This window comes from Pelophylax lessonae (genome assembly GCF_965119305.1).
Source record: "Pelophylax lessonae genome assembly, chromosome: 6".
Lineage (NCBI taxonomy): Eukaryota > Metazoa > Chordata > Amphibia > Anura > Ranidae > Pelophylax > Pelophylax lessonae.
In genome coordinates this window covers 37,268,161-37,287,192 of record NC_138773.1, presented here as the reverse complement: position 1 = coordinate 37,287,192, position 19,032 = coordinate 37,268,161, and the positions used below count along the sequence as shown (strand labels likewise).

At 46.0% G+C, this 19,032-nt stretch overlaps 1 protein-coding gene across 1 annotated transcript in view; it reads right to left on the bottom strand.

Annotated features, from left to right (window-relative positions):
• The window catches only part of LOC309558531 (uncharacterized protein), a gene marked incomplete at its 3' end in the record, with an annotated part of 160,454 nt that overhangs the window by 16,709 nt on the left and 124,713 nt on the right, over window positions 1-19,032 (bottom strand). Inside the window, exons 8-10 of the mRNA XM_082261611.1 lie at window positions 17,768-18,118; window positions 14,003-14,308; window positions 226-309 (exon numbers count right to left, since the gene is read on the bottom strand). Coding sequence (XP_082117737.1) covers window positions 226-309; window positions 14,003-14,308; window positions 17,768-18,118 — 741 coding nt within the window. The remainder of the gene's footprint in view (window positions 1-225; window positions 310-14,002; window positions 14,309-17,767; window positions 18,119-19,032) is intronic.

Genomic DNA, 19,032 nt, shown 5'->3' with positions numbered 1-19,032 from the left:
TGCTGGACGGGAACGAGACACTTTGCCGCAGTACGCTCCATGTGAGCGGTCGGCAAGTGGTTATGCATGTAAGAGCAGCACACTTTAATACATACAATATATTTCTGGTGTTGCTCAGCCTTGGGGAAATTGGAGTGGAAGGTGCACTTTAAAAATACTAAGCAGGTCAAAAATAGGACCTCAATTAAAAACATTGGGTGACTTCAATAAAACTTTACAAATTACCTCCATCTTGAGCTGCTACTTCAAAGTTAGACATTTCTCCCTGGGCAGTCAACTCTTGTTTTTCTGTGACCTCCTCAAATGTATCTGTTGTAGGTAAAAGAGAAGTTATGATATTAAATGTACAGTATGTGTGACATTTCAAAAGTCTATGATTTAAAGTGTGTGAACAAATGTACCTAATGTGGAATATTCTATTAGTCTATGGTCAGTTTAAAGTGTTTGTACCATGGAAATCAAATTTATTAAATTGGTCTCTTTAAGTATCCTAAACGTGCTTTTCATTTAAACATGTTATTTGTCCCTGTAATTCTTCTGATCCTATCAGTTCCCACTAAGAACGGAAGCCGATCCTTGCTAGCATGGTCGGTTTGCGTCTCCTCTCATCCCATTCTGAATTACATGCAGGCTTTGCAAGTACAGAGCTTGCCTGTATCTTCCATGGAAGGTGTGTAGCCTTGCCACTGCCCGTCCAATGTCTATGAAGCCATGTCTCCTGCCCATCCGATGTCTATGTAGCCATGTCTCCTGCCCATCCGATGTCTATGTAGCCATGCCTTCTGCCCATTCAATATCTATGTGTAGTCATGCCCCCCCATCCCATCCAATGTGCATTTGTAGCCACGCCCTGCCCACCTGATATGCTTGTATAGCCACACCCCTGCCCATCTGATGTGAATACGCCCATCCACTGGTTTGTAATGCGCTGAGCATGGAAAAGCAATCAAGTGAACCACACCTCATATACTCCAAAAGGTAAGAAAGAAAAAGTTCCCTCTATTGTCTGGATATGGTTTGCGCATTGCAAGTCTATCTCTCAACTACTGTATTTTTTCAGAAAGCCCGATTCCCCTTTTGTCATTCCAGATGGGCTGCCCAGCTTCTCATTCCATTGCCTCTAGGTGGCTCGGACAGTTGTTCGAACTTATAGTCTAAGGGGTTGGGTTAACCCTTCCCTATTAAGGCTTGCTCCACTAGGGTTTTAGTTGCCACTTGGACTTTTTGGCATCGGGCCTCTGTTTCCCAGATTTGTAAGGGTGCCAACTGCTCTTCTGTTCACCTGTTTTCTAAGTTCTACCAGGTGAACATTTATATCATATCTGATGCCAGCTTTTAGTGTAAGGTCCTCCAGGTGACTCTAAGCTTTAGGCAGCACCCAGTTCCTGATATTTACATTGGCCCGGTTGGTGACATCTTTGCTTCTGGATATCCTGAAGGTTTAAGACTTTCTGTTTCCCTCAATGGATGGGAAGAAAAGATTGCTGTACTTTTGTCCTTTTATTGGAGTCCATGGATCTTCTCTGTTTATGTTCATGCTCTCAGTACTGTTTGCTATAAACCTGAGGCATGCTGGTAGTAGGAGGGGGTTTGTCTAGAGTTGCCCACAGTTTTTTTTGTTTGGCGACCGGGAATACCTTGTGACATTAGGACTGGGAGTAACCTTATGTCTCGTACACACGTGCAGATTGTCGGCCGAAAAGATTCGGCCGACGACCGATTGGCCGATTTTCGGCTTGTTAGTATGATGCTTCCGACAGCCGACAGCGCACTTTCGGCCGAAAAGAATCTGTCGTGCAAGCATTAAAATTTTTGTATGCCGACACCAGAGCGGCCGATTGTTCGCCAGTCAATACAGAATTCGGCCAACAGACAGCAGATTTGCAAGACTGGGCATGCTCAGAAAAGAATAAACACAGGGAAAGTTAACCATCACATGACATCACTTCTGCAGTCAGCTGTAGTCGGCGGACAAAATTCTTGTGCAGTCTTTTGCACTTTTCAACAGACACGACAGCCCGGGGACAAAAGACGGCCAATCGTTCGGCCGACGATCTGCACGTGTGTACGAGGCATTAGCGAACGGGGAGTACCTTGTGACATTGTGACTGGGAGTTCCTTAGTGACCGGGAGTACCTTAGAGACCAGGAGTACCCTAGCGACCAGGAGTCCATTGAGACATTATGACTGGAGTACCTTAGTATCTGGGAGTACATTGTGACTGGGATTGGCTGTGAAGTAACGGGAGTAGGTTAGTATCAGGGGAGAGTGAGGTAGTGTAGGTAACGAATAGCAGATTGTTATCCTAATTATCCCCATACAATAGAGGGTAATGTCCAACAGGATTGGGGATGCCACTCAGTGCACTTCTTGCTGCATGTATGCGTTCCTTGATGAACCAATCGAGGGCGAATACTGCTGTGCAAGATGTGAGCGACTTGTTTCTCTGGAATCACAGATCCTGGATCTAGAAAACAAGGTGGCAACACTGCGTAGCATCAACAACCTGGAAAGGAGCTTGGACATTACCCAGCAGGTGCTGGCAGGGGCCAGCATAGAGAAGGGTGGAGATGTGGAGACGCAGGCACCAGAGGTAGGCAGTTGGGTGACAGTTAGAAGGAGGGGAAGAGCGCTAGGGAGGCCAGTCCTGAGTTAGTACACCCCCAACAAATATGCCAAGTTGCATGATGATGGGGATATCCGCTCAGGGGTCGCAGTGCTGGAGCAGTTGCCCTCCCCTAGCTGCCAGGGGAGCGGCGGCTCCAGGAAGGAGGGGGGCAGAGACTCAGGAAAGGTTAGACAGGTAGTGGTATTAGGGGACTCAATTATCAAAAGGACAGAGAGGGCAAATATGTCAAAACGATCATGGTCGCCGAACAGTATGTTGTTTACCGGGCGCTCGAGTTCGGCACATCGCGGATCGGGTGGACAGATTATTGGGCGGGGCTGGGGAGGACCCAGCGGTCATAGTGCATGTAGGTAACAATGACAAATTTAAAGGAAAGTGTGGAGGATCCTAAAAAATTATTTCAGGGACTAGATTGAGAAATAGGACCTCCAAGGTGGTTTTCTCTGAAATACTACCTGTACCTCGAGCCACACCAGAGAGGCAGAAGAAGCTTAGGGAACTGAACATGTGGCTGAGGAATTGGTGTAGGAAGGAGGGGTTCGGGTTCCTGGAGAACTGGGCTGACTTCTCAGTCGGTTACCGACTCTTTTGTAAAGACGGGCTGCACCTTAATGGGGATGGTACAGCTCTATTGGGAAGAAAGATGGCCACAGAGTTGGAGGGGCTTTTAACCACTTCTGGACCGGAAGGATTTGCCCCCTTAATGACCAGGCCTTTTTTGCGATTCGGCACTGCGTTATTTTAACGGACAATTGCGCGGTTGTATGATGCTGTACCTAAATAAAATTGATGTCCTTTTTTTCCCCACAAATAGAGCTTTCCTTTAGTGGTACTGTATTTGATCACCTTTGCGATTTTTATTTTTTGTGCTATAAACAAAAAAAGAGCAACAATTCTGAAAAAAAAGCAATATTTTTCACATTCTGCTATATAAGATCCCCCCCCCCCCCCCCAAAAAAAAATTTAAATTCAAAATTTTTTAACATTGTAGGCCAATTTTTTTTTTGCTACATATTTAAGGTAAAAAAAATAAAAAAAATTGCAATAAGCGTATTTTGATTGGTTTGCGCAAAAGTTATCGCGTCTACTTTTTTATACTAGTAATGGCAGTGATCTGCGATTTCTATCACTGTTGGGTAACGCGGCAAAGCTGGGGCCAGTTATATTGGGAGACTTCAATTATCCCGACATTGACTCGGAAGAGGGGACTGCACACTCACTAAAGGCCCGTCTCTTCATGGAAACCTTACAGGACGACTACATGTCTCAGTTGGTGGATTCTCCTACTAGAAACAATGCAGTGCTAGATCTATTAATTACTAATGATTCAGATCAAATCACAGATGTAGGAGTCCAGGACAACCTGGGCTCTAGCGATCACAGCATGATCACATTTAGCGTAACCATAGGCGTGCGCAGCCTATGGCATTAGGGTGTGCACCTCAAACCAAAGCTCAAACACATGTGCGTGTGTATATGTGTACGTGTGTGTGTGTGTGTGTGTATATATATATATATATATATATACACACACACACACACACACTTTTATAAATAAATGTAAACAAACATTTTAAGTGGTATTAAAACATTTTTAATTAAATAAACAAGTATCATTGTAAATAAACATTATTCTTTGGACGGTGTCAGTAGAGCAGTGGACAGTGTCAATAGAGCAGTGGATGGTGTCAGTAGAGCAATGGATGGTGTCAGTAGAGCAGTGGACGGTGTCAGTAGAACAGTGGACGGTGTCAGTGAGCAAGTGGACAGTGTCAGTAAGCTAGTGGACGGCGTCAGTAGGGCAGTGGAGGGTGTCAGTTAGGGCAATGGATGGTGTCAGTAGAGCAGTGGATGGTGTCAGTAGAGCAGTGGACGGTGTCAGTGAGCCAGTGGACGGTGTCAGTAGGGCAGTGGAGGGTGTCAGTAGGGCAGTGGACGGTGTCAGTAGAGCAGTGGACGGTGTCAGTAGGGCAGTGGACGGTGTCAGTGAGCAAGTGGACAGTGTCAGTAAGCCAGTGGACGGTGTCAGTAGGGCAGTGGAGGGTGTCAGTACTGCAGTGGATGGTGTCAGTAGAGCAATGGATGGTGTCAGTAGAGCAGTGGACGGTGTCAGTAGAACAGTGGACGCGGTGTCAGTGAGCAAGTGGACAGTGTCAGTAAGCTAGTGGACGGTGTCAGTAGGGCAGTGGAGGGTGTCAGTACTGCAGTGGATAGTGTCAGTAGGGCAGAGGACGGTGTCAGTTAGGGCAATGGATGGTGTCAGTAGAGCAGTGGACGGTGTCAGTAGAGCAGTGGACGGTGTCAGTGAGCCAGTGGACGGTGTCAGTAGGGCAGTGGAGGGTGTCAGTAGGGCAGTGGACGGTGTCAGTAGGGCAGTGGACGGTGTCAGTAGGGCAGTGGACGGTGTCAGTGAGCAAGTGGACAGTGTCAGTAAGCCAGTGGACAGTGTCAGTAGGGCAGTGGAGGGTGTCAGTACTGCAGTGGATGGTGTCAGTAGAGCGATGGATGGTGTCAGTAGAGCAGTGGACGGTGTCAGTAGAGCAGTGGACGGTGTCAGTGAGCAAGTGGACAGTGTCAGTAAGCCAGTGGACGGTGTCAGTAGGGCAGTGGAGGGTGTCAGTACTGCAGTGGATGGTGTCAGTAGGACAGAGGACAGTGTCAGTTAGGGCAGTGGATGGTGTCATAGAGCAGTGGACGGTGTCAGTAGAGCAGTGGACGGTGTCAGTGAGCAAGTGGACGGTGTCAGTAAGCCAGTGGACGGTGTCAGTAGGGCAGTGGAGGGTATCAGTAGGGCAGTGGACGGTGTCAGTAGGGCAGTGGACAGTTTCAATAAGCCAGTGGATAGAGCAATGGATGTTTTTTCTTTAATATAATTTTACAATTGTATTATTTAACAGCCTTGTTTGGGGGCTTTGGTAAAATATCAGAGGTCTAAACAGACCCCTAATATCTCATTTTTGAGACAAAGAAAGGGACCGAGGACAGAGATTCCCCAGTCCCTATCTCTGCAGCCTCAGCTGCATTGGATAGTGAATGAATGGGAAGTGCTTTGTGCTGAGCAGCATACCATTCATTCACAAACAGAAGCATAGCAACCCCCCCTCCCTTTCCCCCGCAGCAGCCGAGAGCCAGGGACTGGTGGTGGCCCTTCCTCTTGAGAACCGAGCTGGGCAACGCAGACCAGGGTGAAAAGGTGGCTACCACTTTTGGGACAGGCGGAGTAATCTTTCGTTCCGCAGCTTTTGTCTACAAATTAAAGCCTTAGCCTGCCTCAGTGGATTGATATAGAAGAGGCCGCCGCCGGGACTTTAATTGTCAGGAGACACAGTGCGGTAGATCACTCCGCCTGCACCCGAAAGAGGTTAAATACTGTAGTTCCTTTTTCTGCCCCCAGGTCCTTAGCGGAAAAATGGGACCTGGGAAGATTTTTTTTAAAATAACTGCAGAGCCAGAGCAGGAGTTAACTTGGCAGGTCCTAGCAGAGTGATGCACAGGGGGTTGATTAGGGTGTGCCCCAGCACACCCCGTGCGCACGCCTATGAGCGTAAATCACAAGATAGCAAGGCAAGAGGGGAACATAAAAACCCTTAACTTCAGAAAGGCAAACTTTCCTCAACTGTGCTCAATAATAGAGAAAATAAACTGGGACCAAACCCTAGGAACACTGACCACGGAATTAAAAGGGGAATGTTTTAGGAACATATTAAACAAAAGCATCTCGCAGTGCATTCCTATGGAAAATACATTTAGAAGAGCCAAGGCAAAACCAGGGTGGCTAAACCATAATGTAAAAAACGTATTAGGGGGAAAAAAATGACCTTTAAGAGATATAAATCGGAGGGGACATTATGAGCTTTCCACCAATACAAGGAATCGAATAATAAATGCAATTATGAAATCAAGAAGGCTAAAATCGACTTCAAGAGACAAACAGCAGAGGAAAGTAAAAGGAACCCTAAGAAATTCTTTAAATATATCAATAGTAAAAAACTAGGTCAGAGCATGTTGCACACATAATTAACGATGATGGAAGGATGGTTACAGAGGATACAGAGAAGGCAACTATGCTAAATGCTTTCTTTTTCTCAGTCTTTATACAGGAAAAGGAGGGGTACACTGACCATGACTGTATTATTAGCAGTACTTCACAGGACACGCCGCTATGGCTAACAGAGGGTGAAATCATGGAAAAGCTTAATAACATTAACACAAAGCACCAGGACCGGATGGCGTGCATCCGAGAGTACTCAAAGAACTCAGTTATATCTAGACCACTCTTCCTGATCTTTGCAGATAGTATTTGACAGGAACTGAACAAGGTGACTGGAGGAAAGCTAACGTGATACCAATATTTAAAACAGGGCAGATGCATATCCCAGGAAATTATAGGCTGATCAGCCTGACATCAATAGTATGTAAATTACTGGAAGGGATGATAAGGGACAATATTCAAGAATTTGCTAAAGTCAACAGTATCATCAGCAGTAATCAGCACGGGTTTACAAAAGACGTTCTTGTCAAACCAATCTGTTAACATTCTATGAGGAGGTGAGCTGCGAGCTAGATAGGGGGAGACATGTGGATGTGGTGTATCTGGATTTTGCTAAGGCATTCAATACAGTTTCCCACAAACTCTTAATTTACAAACTAAGGTCTGCAGGCATAGACCAAAAGGTTTGTTTTTGGATAGAAAACTGGTTAAAGGGGCATGTCCAAAGGGTGGTAATAAATAACGCTTACTCAGACTAGTCTGGGGTGGTAAGTGAGATTCCCCAAGGCTCAGTTCTGGAACCAATTTTGTTCAATTTATTTATAAACAGCATAGAGGACGGGATCATTAGCTCAATCTCAATTTTTGCAGATGACACAAAAATAAGCAGGGTGATAACTTCACATCATGATATAGAAATCTTACAGAATTACCTGAACAAAATACCAGAGTGGGCAACTACATGGCAAATGAGGTTTAATGTGGAGAAGTGTAAGGTATTGCACTTGGGGACTAAAAACATAAACACAAAATACACTTTATGGGGGGAACATCTGCTGGAATGAAGAATGGAGAAAGATATGAGAGTCTAATGGCACTTTTCCACTGCAAGTACCGGCTCGGCTCTACTAGGCCCTGCTTGGCCTTGCTTGGCCCTGCTTGGCCCTGCTTGGCCCGGTTTGCTTTTCCACTGCTGGTACCACATGGTACGGTGTTGGAACGGTTCGGTACGGTACGGTATGGTTTGCTTTTCCACTAAATTAGTACTAAAGTGGGTGGGATGTGGGTGGGATAACAACGATTCTCTGACCAATCAGTGGCTAGTAGTGACTGCATGCAAAGGATTGTGGGATATGGTACCGGGTATGGTACCTCTTGGAACCACAATCGAGGTGGTACTGTTTTTGAGAGCCATACCGTTCGGTTCCATGTAGTGGAAAAGCGCCGCCGTACCGTACCGAACCTACACCATACCATGCGGTACCAGCAGTGGAAAAGCACAAAAGCGAGCCGAACCGTTCGGTTCGATGCAGTGGAAAAGCGCCATTAGTAGAAGATAGACTAAGCAATAGCATGCAATGTCAAGCTGCAGCTGCCAAAGCCAGCAGAATATTAGCATGCATGAGGAAGGGGATATATTCCAGAGATAAAACTATAATCCTACCACTTTCTAAAACCATGGTCTGACCACATCTGGAGTACTCAGTCCAGTTCTGGTCGGCAATCCTCAGAAAAGATGTGTTGGAACTGGAGAGAGTCCAGAGAAGGGCAACTAAACTAATTAGGGGATTGGGAGACCTTAAAGCGGAGTTCCACCCTGGAATTTTTTTTTTTTTAAAAATACCCCCGGGACAGTCAGGGCTAATGCATTCCACAATGGCTAGCCTCTGATCTGTCCCGGGTTGCACTTACCTGTTAGGACAAATACTTACCTTGAAAACGTCTTGTCCAGCGCTGCCATCTCAGATGTGGGCAGCTTGAAGCCAGCGAGATCCTCTTCGGCGTCCTCTTCCGCCTTCTTCGGTCCAACGATGCCCTGCGCCGGCCCCGCCGTCACTTCCGGTGCGCGCGCGTCATCCCTCCACAGCTTCTGGGCATGCCCAGAAGCTGTTTAGAAGGGGATGACGCGAGCGCCCCGGAACTGACCTCGGGGCCGATGCAGGCGCAATAATTCCTGGGAGCGATGACGTTCAGCTCCCAGGAATCATTGCAGAGCCAGGAAGTGACGACGGGCCGCGGAAGGAGGAAGAAGGAAGTAAGGTAAGTATATTTTCTTCGCTACGAGGTAAGTAAAAAAAAAAAAAAAAAATGCGATTATCCATTTCTTTTTCAGGTGACCCGGAGCGAGAAGATGGAGGTAAGTATAAAATTAGGGTGGAACTCCACTTTAATTATGAGGAGCGTTTACAAGTGCTTAATTTGTTCTCCCTGGAGAGGAGACGCCTGAGAGGGGACATGATAGTGATTTACAAATACCTTGGTGATCTCAGCATAAAAAAAATCAATTCACTCGCAAGGAATGTAAGAGGACACAAGGCCATACAATGCAATTAGAGGAGAAGCGATTTAACCTCAGGCTACTCAAGGGTTTTTTTGTTTTACAGTAAGGGCAATAAGATTGTGGAACTCTCTTCCAAAAATGGTGGTAACTGCAGGGAGTATGGCTACTTTTAAAAGACTCTTGGATGTATAGGAAATTAATATATCCACACACACCTACACAGGTTGAACTGGGTGGACTATTGTCTTTATTCAACCTCAACTACGATGTAACTATGTAACTATGTTTCCACGTGCTCAATCCTTGTGTAGACAGCAGGAAAACCTGAGAGTTTAGGACTCTTCCCTTGCCCGTAAATGGAATCCAAGAAAGTCAAGGCTTTTACGGTGAGTAAAAAAAATCTTTAGTTCGGATGCCAAGTGAACAAGGGTGGGAAGGACAGGATAGTCAGAGAAGAAACCCAGAGCAAGGGGGAGCAGAACCTTGTGATTGGACAGATGGTGGTTCTGAACCTCAGCACAACTTCACTTTATAAAGCATAATGGGAAATAGTCATCCTAGTGCAGCAATTCAAGGAAGATGAATTTGATAACCATTACAGCTCACCTGGCTATTCTGATTGTAGAAGGAACACAGAGCAACATGCTCTCCAACAGGGCCACGAGTCATGGATCAGTCTGCTTCTAGGTTTTTCTATACCAATTTCTATTGCAATATTTCTTGGAAAGAGGTTTATGAGCTGAGCATTTTAGCTCCATACAGTCACATTGAGAGGTCGGACATCCTCAAAATGTATGTCAGTAGCTGTCCTTGAGGTCAGCTGTGTGTCACATAAAAGTGGTGGTTGCAGGTTTGCCTAATTGGCATCAGATAGAGCCAATGTGGGATGATTTGCACAACAGTACAAAAAGACAGGTGGTAATAAACAAGAAATGCAAGTACTTATGGGAAATGTTCAATCTTAGGGTGCTTGATGTGCATAACATGTATACTTCATCAGTTTTCTTGTGGTGCTCTGACATATAACCAAGATAACCTGAATAATTAAATAAGATTGCCCTAATGCTATCTCTAGATCAGAGGTAATGAATTAAAATTCATGGAGGTCCAATCAGTAAAACTTTCTTCCAGCAAATGTCCAAAACGCATGTTTGTGCAATGACTTGCCTTTCCCCTCTTATATAGCAATCCCATTCCTTCCTTCTTTACAGCAGTGTCCTCAGTCCTTCCTTCATATCACATCCCTCCTTTATTCACAGCTGTCTCATCTGCCTCCGCTCACACCAACACCCTTACACTGCCCCCAGCAGTGTACTTTACCCCCCCCCCCACTTTCACATCAATCATCCCCCACAGCGGAGTCCTCTGCCGCCCATTCACATCACCTTGCTCCCCACAATGGTATCCTCTGCCCCACTTTACATCAACCCCCCCCACCTTAGTGTAATCTGGCCCCCTCCGCATCACCCCCCCCCCTACTGTAGTGTCCTCTACCCCCCCCCCCTTCACATCACTCCCACCCACAGCAATGTTCTCTGCCCCTCTTCACATCATCCCCCCACTGTAGTGTAATCTGGCCCCTTCACATCACCCCCCCCCCCACTGTAGTGTCCCTCTGCCCCACTTCACATCAAAGCCCCCACAGGGGTGTCCTCTACGCCCCTTCACATCACCCCCACCCACAGCAATGTCCTCTGCCAACCTTCATATCATCCCACCACTGTAGTGTAATCTGGCCCCCTTCACATCACTCCCCCCCCCCCACTTTAGTGTCCTCTGCCCCACTTCACATCACAACCCCCACAGGGGTGTCCTCTATCCCCCCCCCGCCCATCACCCACAGTAATGTCCTCAGCCCCTCTTCACATACTCCCCCCACTGTAGTGTAATCTGGCCCCCTTCACATCAATACCCCCAGAGTATCCTCGTCCCCAATTCACATCACAGTCCCCCACAGGGGTGTCCTTTACCCTTTTCACATCACCTTCACCCACAGCAATGTCCTCTGCCCCCCTTCACATCATCCCCCCACTGTAGTTTAATCTGGCCCCCTTCACATCAACCCCCCCCCCCCCCAGAGTATCCTCTGCCCCACTTCACATCACAGCCCCCCACAGGGGTGTCCTTTACCCCCCTTCACATCACCCCCACCCACAGTAATGTCCTCTGCCCTTCTTTACATCACCCCCCCTACCCCCCCGGAATGGTGTCCTCCGCCCCTTTACTTACATGGATACAAAGTGTGGAAAGTGGGATCCAGGAGATTTCTGAAGCTGCTGGAGTTGACTTTTCATATTATTAAGCTATTGATTGGTTACTTAGACCCCCCCCCCCCCCGTGTCCCAGCAACCAATCACCTGCTGGTTACCTCCAGCAGCTCCTGCTTCTACCCGCCAACTAGAACTGTCCTAGCTCCTGCTCTCTGCTCTGCTGAGAATTATAGCATCGAAAGCTGGGGGCAAGAGTCAGCTCCTAAATGGCGTAACTACAGTGGTCTGGAAAAGGCAGTGACTCGGTCTGGATGTAGACTCTGTTCCGCCATTTTGCGATGCTTGCCCTAGATCCTAAAATTATATGTATCTCCTGTTAGAACAATAGACATCTGATGTTTGTGTCTCTTTGTTCTATATTTGTATATCTAGTCTCCATAGTAAACAAAAAGATGGTAGAGATATGCCAAAATGTTTTTAAAAATTTGGATAGAGTGGAAAAGGGTTAACATTTCTGTTGGGTTTCTAGTTCTATCTGTGGTCCCTTTGGGGATATTTTCACTCACTTCCTGTCCTTGTAACACCCATATAAAACATGAGGCTGTAGGTACCATAGGGACAAAATAGGGAAGATGACAATACAAAACATCAAACAAACACAGGGGCGCCCCTGCCTAGTGCATTATCCTTTGGAAGGTTTATTTAAAAGTAAAAGGATTAAAAATACTCACAAACGAGTTCTTGATAAAAGCATATCACATAAGGAATGCAGTCCTCAGCAAAGGGATCCGAGGGTGAGTCGTCCCCTGAATTCGTGAAGGCTAGCGCGTTTCAAGGCTTAGCCTTCACAAGGCTTAGCCTGAGGCTCTGAGGAAGAGGCTAAGCCTCTAAACGTGTTAGCCTTCACAAATTCAGGGGACGACTCACCCTCGGATCCCTTTGTTGAGGACTGCGTTCGTTATGTGATATGCTTTTAACAAGAACTCATTTGTGAGTATTTTTTATCCTTTTACTTTTAAATAAACCTTCCAAAGGATAATGCAATAGGCCGGTGCGCCCCTGTGTTTGTTTGTTGTTTACAGTGTTTCCAGACTTCCCTGGTCATTTAAGGGGCAGCAAGGCCGCAGCATTCTTCCTGGGTTGTCGTGTCCACACCTCCAGAAACAGCTGCAAGTTCCTAATAAGGTGGATTAGACACTACACCTTTTTGAGCGCAGGCAACTGGTGCTTTGCACCAAAAACTTTATATACTGCGACAATACAAAACATAGTTGGAGGTACTAAAGTTCCCAGCTGCTTCTATTTTTGACTGTTGGAGAGTTTTTCCCTCATTTTCTGTCCTGACACAAAGTGGGAATGGTAGGGAATTTTTAGCCAGCAGTATAGGGTTGTTGGAATGTGAATGAACTTACATGTCAACCCTTATTTATTCCTAGTCACTCCAGTTCAGGATCACATGACCTCAGGGGCTAACTGGCAACTTTGGGCCCAGGGGGCAAGTACAAACCAGAGGCCCATGGTGCAGTGACTTGGCCCCCCTCCCACTCTACCTCTTCCTCATGTCCCCCTGACCCCCATTCCAGGCTGAAGCTCCACTCCAGGTACTCTCTATTTACCGGGCAAATCCTGGCCATCAGCAGGCAGTTGGAGGGAGCTGGTTAACGGCCTCTGCTCCGACACAGTTTACACTACCCATGCAGGGGGGAGGCCTGCGGTCTGTCTTTGTCTTCATCCTGCACTTAGTAGGTCAGCGGTGGGGACTATTACTTCCCTTCACCAGGAATCCTTTAGGCATGTCTGTGGCAGAAGCGATGCAGCCTTTTTAGGGGGCATCAGAAAGGCCCGGGGGGCAATTGCCCCCCTGCCCCCTGGCCCAGTCCTCCCCTGCATGACCTGTAGCAGCTATGCATTGTGTTACTAACTTTGTCTAGTTACCCTCTGTGTCTTGGACAGGAAACTTACATTAGCAAATAGAGAATCTCACAATGCTGATCTCTCCTCCTGAAAATGCACATTCCCTGGTTGTTATGATGTTTCAATCAACTCAACAGTTTCTGAGCTACTGGCCCAGAAAAAAAAAAAAAAACATGAAAATTCTGAGTTTTGATCTAATGAAGGCCGGGCAACTAAATTTTTCAGAAGATCATCTACATCACCCACCATATTTCATTTCTACATTCTACAAGTACAGGTTCTCTTTAATACATGGAGGCCCCTGCCTTAACTGTAGGAACACACTGCATCCATTATGACATATTCTTTTCTGGGGCACCTTGGACAGTACACTGCTGGGGTTTTTGTTCATCAAAGATACAAAAAGATGTAAGAATTTATACATAATACGGGGTCTATGTATATAATCTTTGCTGTATGAATGTGACAAATATTTGCAAAGCCCTAAGGAAACTTTTTTTGTATAATGCCGTATAATTGCTGTATTTTGTATAATATAGTTATCCCCTATGATCCCAAGCACCATCTAGTGGCCAAAATGCAGTATTTTTTTTAATACCTCAACCAGGAAAAATACAAGAGATATTTCAAAACACGGCAAGTTTCACAGGGGTTGTATGGCTGTTTGTCACATTCGTGCAGCAATGTTTTTACACATTTACACCCTTTAGAAAAAGATCACATGTAGGATAAAAAAAAAACAGCAAGGGTTTCTTTACCTTTACATTTTTTATAAATCTTCTCAATTGGTGATTTGACTGACTCATGCTGGATTGTGATTTTATACAGTTTATTATCTTGAAGATTCTTGGACGGGACTGAGCTGGTTAAAGTGTAGGTACCATCGCTCTCACAACTCAGCTCAGATACTTCATAATCTTTTCTATCAAACTGCTCCAACTTGTCTTCTAGCTCAGACTTGTTTTTGGTTCGACTCCATGTTACCGTAATCTTCTTTGGGTAGAAATGTGAAATATCTGTTGTTAAATGTTTGCCATTCTGTTTTCTATTCACAGTAGGGATTCCTAAATGCAAAATATAAATTACATATTTTTTTTTTTTTTTTTACATTAGAGACAACCAATTCTAAATCTAATGTTCTAATTACCATAACTCTTAGCAAAATAAATTCTATATTTTTCCTCATCACAAAGTGTGATTTAACCATTATGGGCCTACATTAACCACTTTTCGACCGCCGCCCGACTATATACGGCGGCGGTCAGCCCCTCCCAGGCAAAGTGACGTACCGGTACATCGCTAGCCTGGGAACCAATAGGGGGCGAGCGCGCGCCGCCGGAGGCACGCTCCCGCCCCCGCTCGTTCCCTAAGCAGCCCGCAGGTGTGACCGGTGGACCCAATGTCCGGTCACTCGCGATCGTCGGGTGGAGAGGGAGAAAAGCAGGCGGCTAGTGTAAACACAGCCGCCTGTCATTCTCCCCTGTGTAAAAGCACAGATCATACGGTCTTGCTATGTAGGACCGTTGATCTCTGCTGTTACACACACAGCCACATCTAATCACAGTTAGAAGCACGCCCCTAGGGACACACTTAACCCCTCCCTCTCCAATAAAGTTAACCCCTTCCCTCCCAGTGTCATTTTTACAGTAACAGTGCATATGTATAGCACTGATTACTGCAGTAATGTCACTGGTACCCCCAAAAGTGTCAAAAATGTCAGTCAAGGGTCCGATCTGTCCGCCGCAATGTCGCAGTCCCGCAAAAAAAAACGCAGATCGCCGCCATTACTTGTTAAAAAAAAAACAATAAAAATGACAAAAATCTTTCCCTTTGTTAGTAAACGCAATAACTTTTGCACAAACCAATCAAAATACGCTTTTTGCGATTTTTTTTTACCAAACATATGTAGCAGAAAACAAATTGGCCTATAATGTTAAAAAATTTTGATTTTTACATTTTTTTTGGGGGGGGGGGGAATTTCATGTAAAAAAAATGTGAAAAATATTGTTATTTTTGCAAAATTGTCGCTATTTTTTTGTTTATAGCGCATGATCAAAAAATCGCACAGGTGATCAAATACCACCAAAAGAAAGCTCTGTTTGTGGGAAAAAAAGGACGTCAAAATTGTTTGGGTACAGCATTGCACGACTGCGCAATTGTCCGTTAAAGTCACGCAGTGCCGAATCGCAAAATAGGCCCTGGTCAGGAAGGGGGTAAAATCTTCCGGGGCTTAAGTGGTTAACTCTGGTAAAACCATCAAGATTAGTGGCCTTTTGCTTCATAACTAAGTGTCCACCCAGGCTCTCTTAGGAGAAAGAGTGCGTAAGAAGGTCAAGTGTTACGTCTACAAGTCCCAGAATTCCATGCTTCTGCACGCTCCATTCACGGTCCTGCCCACTATGTCCAGTAGTGACGCTCACCAATTACATTATACTTAAGTGGCAATGAAGGCTTCCTCAGTAGAACAGGTATGCAAGAAGAACCTAGTGTTGCTCCTAGGAGTCCCAGCATTCCATGCTTCTATCTGCTTCTACCTACTGGTCCTGCCACCCGCTTGCCTATTGGTTGAATTCAACCAATTTAACAGCAGGTTGGATGGTATCAGTACTAGTGCTGGGGGGGGACAGGTTGAGAGGCAGTGCTGGGGGGGGGGGGGGTATGGGATCAGTGGCAGTGCTGGGGGGTTGATGGGATCAGTGGCAGTGCTAGATGGGATGGGATCAGTGGCAGTGCTGGGAGGTGGGATGACTGAAGACACTGCTAGCGGGGTTGGGATGAGGGGATGAGTGGCAATGCTTGGGGGGGGGGGGATCAGTAGCAGTGCTTGGGCGGGAGGGGGAAATCAGTGGTAGTGTTGGGGGGAGATGGGATGAGTAAAGACAGTGCTGGTGAGAATGGGATGAGTGGCAGTGCTTGGAGGGATGGGATCAGTAGCAGTGCTGGGGGGGGGGGGGGGGTTGGGATCAGTGGCAGTGCTTGGGGGGGGCAGGCGATCAGTGGTAGTGCTGAGTGGAGATGGGAACAGTGACACTCACTTGCTGTCACCTGTCAGTTAGTGTCCACTCAGTTCCCCCTGCCTGCATTCTAAAGGGGAGGCGGATAGAGAGGGGAGAGAGAGATAGGAGGGAGATGAGGGGGGGTCGAGAGGGAGAGGTGGTAAGAGAGAGGGTGGGTGAAAAAAATAGAGAGAGAAAGAGGGGGGCTAGGTAAAGATAGTGAGGGGTTTGAGAGAGATAGAAAGAGAAATAACGGGATGAGAGAGAGAGGGGGGAGAAAAAGGGGGTGTTAGAGAGAGACAGGGAGGGGGTGAGAGAGAGGGGGTGAGAGAGGGTAAGATAGGGGCGAGGGGGTGTGAGAGAGAAGGGTAAGAGGGGTGAGGGGGATGAAAGAGGGGATGAAAGAGAGAGGAGGGTAAGAGAGAGAGATGGGAGAGAGAGGGGGAGAGAGAGCGATTGGTAAGAGAGAGGGTGGGTGAAAAAGAGAGAGAAAGGGGCTAGGTAAAAGAGAGAGAGGGGTTTGAGGGAGGGGGGGTGAGAGAGAGAGGGTAAAATAGGGGCGAGGGGGGATGAGGGTCCATTTTTTCTGGTGAGTGGGGATACAAAAGGGGAGTGTAGCACACTGCACAACATGTTTACATGAAGCACTTCAGCATCTTTTTTATGGATTTTGGAGCACCGAACACTTTATATGAGAACTTTTGAAAAACTGTGATTTTGTATATTTTTCTTGAGCACATTATGTTAAATGTTTTGATTTGCAAGCGCTGTATTATTATAATTGCATTTTTTGAAGTGTATTTAGCACTGGGTGGACAGCAGCTGCAGAAATTTTGGAATCACAGATACACATAGTGCGAGTATTTGTTTTTTTTTTAAAACTTATTCCCAGCTTTGCAGGGACACAAACTACATCTCTTCCCCCCTGTCAGAACGGCGATCTACCTTGCTTACATAGGCAGACTGCAGCTATGTGTGTCTGCCTGATGATCGGCAAGTACCCTGCACCCACAGGGTGTGTAATCACAGCGGAAACGAGCCCCCACCTGCGCACATGCCCTCTACCCGGATGTGTCAGATCACACATATTTATATTATATATATATATATATGTGATCTGGTGCACAAGTGCCGTCCTGTAGCAGTAAAACTGCTATAGGGCAGACATGAAGCAGCTAATATGTGTATTTCCTACAATCAGCAGCTCCATCTAGTGGACATAATGTCATATTTTCCTGAAATGCTGCAATCAGGAAAATACTGTTTTATGGCCACTAGATGGAGCTGACAGTCATATTACGAACATACACATAGTATAAACATTACAGAAATTATTTGCGATAAGTCTGTGAATACTGAAGCATTTGGCCACTAGATGGAGCTGACAATCATGACTCATGAGGCATTCACACAACAATGTTTTCAAAAATAGACGCCCTAGTGTAAATCTTTTCACCCAGGGAAAGTATGTCTAGAAATAATTTTCTAGTGTCTGCAAGCAATGCATTCTAAATTCTATTGTAATACCTGTCACTGTGAGCTCTCCTGTCCTCTTCTCCAGTGGGGTCTCCAGAATGGGGTGTGTCACCCCGCAGATGAACTCTGATTTGTGCTCGGTTTTCACTAACACGGGTACAACGAGGGAGGCGATACAGGTGAAAGTCTTATCAGATTCCTGTGTTATCTCCAACACCGGAATCTTGTACTTATCACTGGGAGACACTTCATACAGCTCCGGCTTTCCTGCTTCTCTCCGGAACCACTTCACCTCCAGATTGTTGGGAAAATACCCCCGGATCACACACCGCAGCTTGGCTTCTCTGCCATTTACTAAAGATGGAACTTCAATGTCCTCTATCACTGGGCGCCAAGGAAAATCTGAAACAAGGAATAATTAGAACACATGACAATGAGTCTAAAGTGAAGAAAAGGAATGCACCTGTGCCAATATTTGCCCATCCTACCTTCCCTCCATTCTACAGCCTTTGCCAAACTCTTTACCATTTCAGTGTTGGATGCCTGTGTCCCCATCCACTGCTGGGGTTCTGTTCTCTGACCCTGACACCACTGCCAAGTCCTATGTGAACTAGTGAGGTAGTAGTGAAGAAAACAGTTATCTGACACTCAAGGAAGTGTCAAATGCCAAAAACACTAATAGCGGCTGCAGCACTGGAATGGAGGAAAGGTGGGAGAGTTGTGTATAACACCTCTTCTATTGCAGAGCTTTTTTCTTAGACTTTTTGTTTGGTAACCTAAGAAGGTTAGTTACATATTGGTAGCCTGGCAGCTTTCCACTGTAAAAAATATCAGGTGCTTTATGGTGGCATATCACTCTAGCCATTTGTCAGGAAAGGGATCACTAGAAAATGCATTGAGGACACACAGCACCCTGTATGCATCACTCCCTCACTGGCTATGGAAACAAGATCTCACTCCCTCACTGTTAGAAACGCTGAAAAGCTTATATAGCCAGTGAGAGATTAATGACTCGCTCATCCAGCTAATGAGGGAGCAACATATGAAAAGCAGGTGAGTTTATCACCTAAATGCTGTGTCCCCCAAGCGAACCTTCAAATTTTCACCTGTGACATGATTGCTAGTGGGACAGGGGCTCTAATTCAGAAATTAACTGAAACTTAACTTCAGAGGCTCTGTTGTGATATTTGAAGATGAATTACTGTGCAGTACATGCAGCTACAGGGGTCAGTGATAGTTTGTTTTAAAGCCCTTTTACTGAATGTTATGAATATGTAAATACTTTAATGTCCATAGTTTGGGACAGGTACATTTTA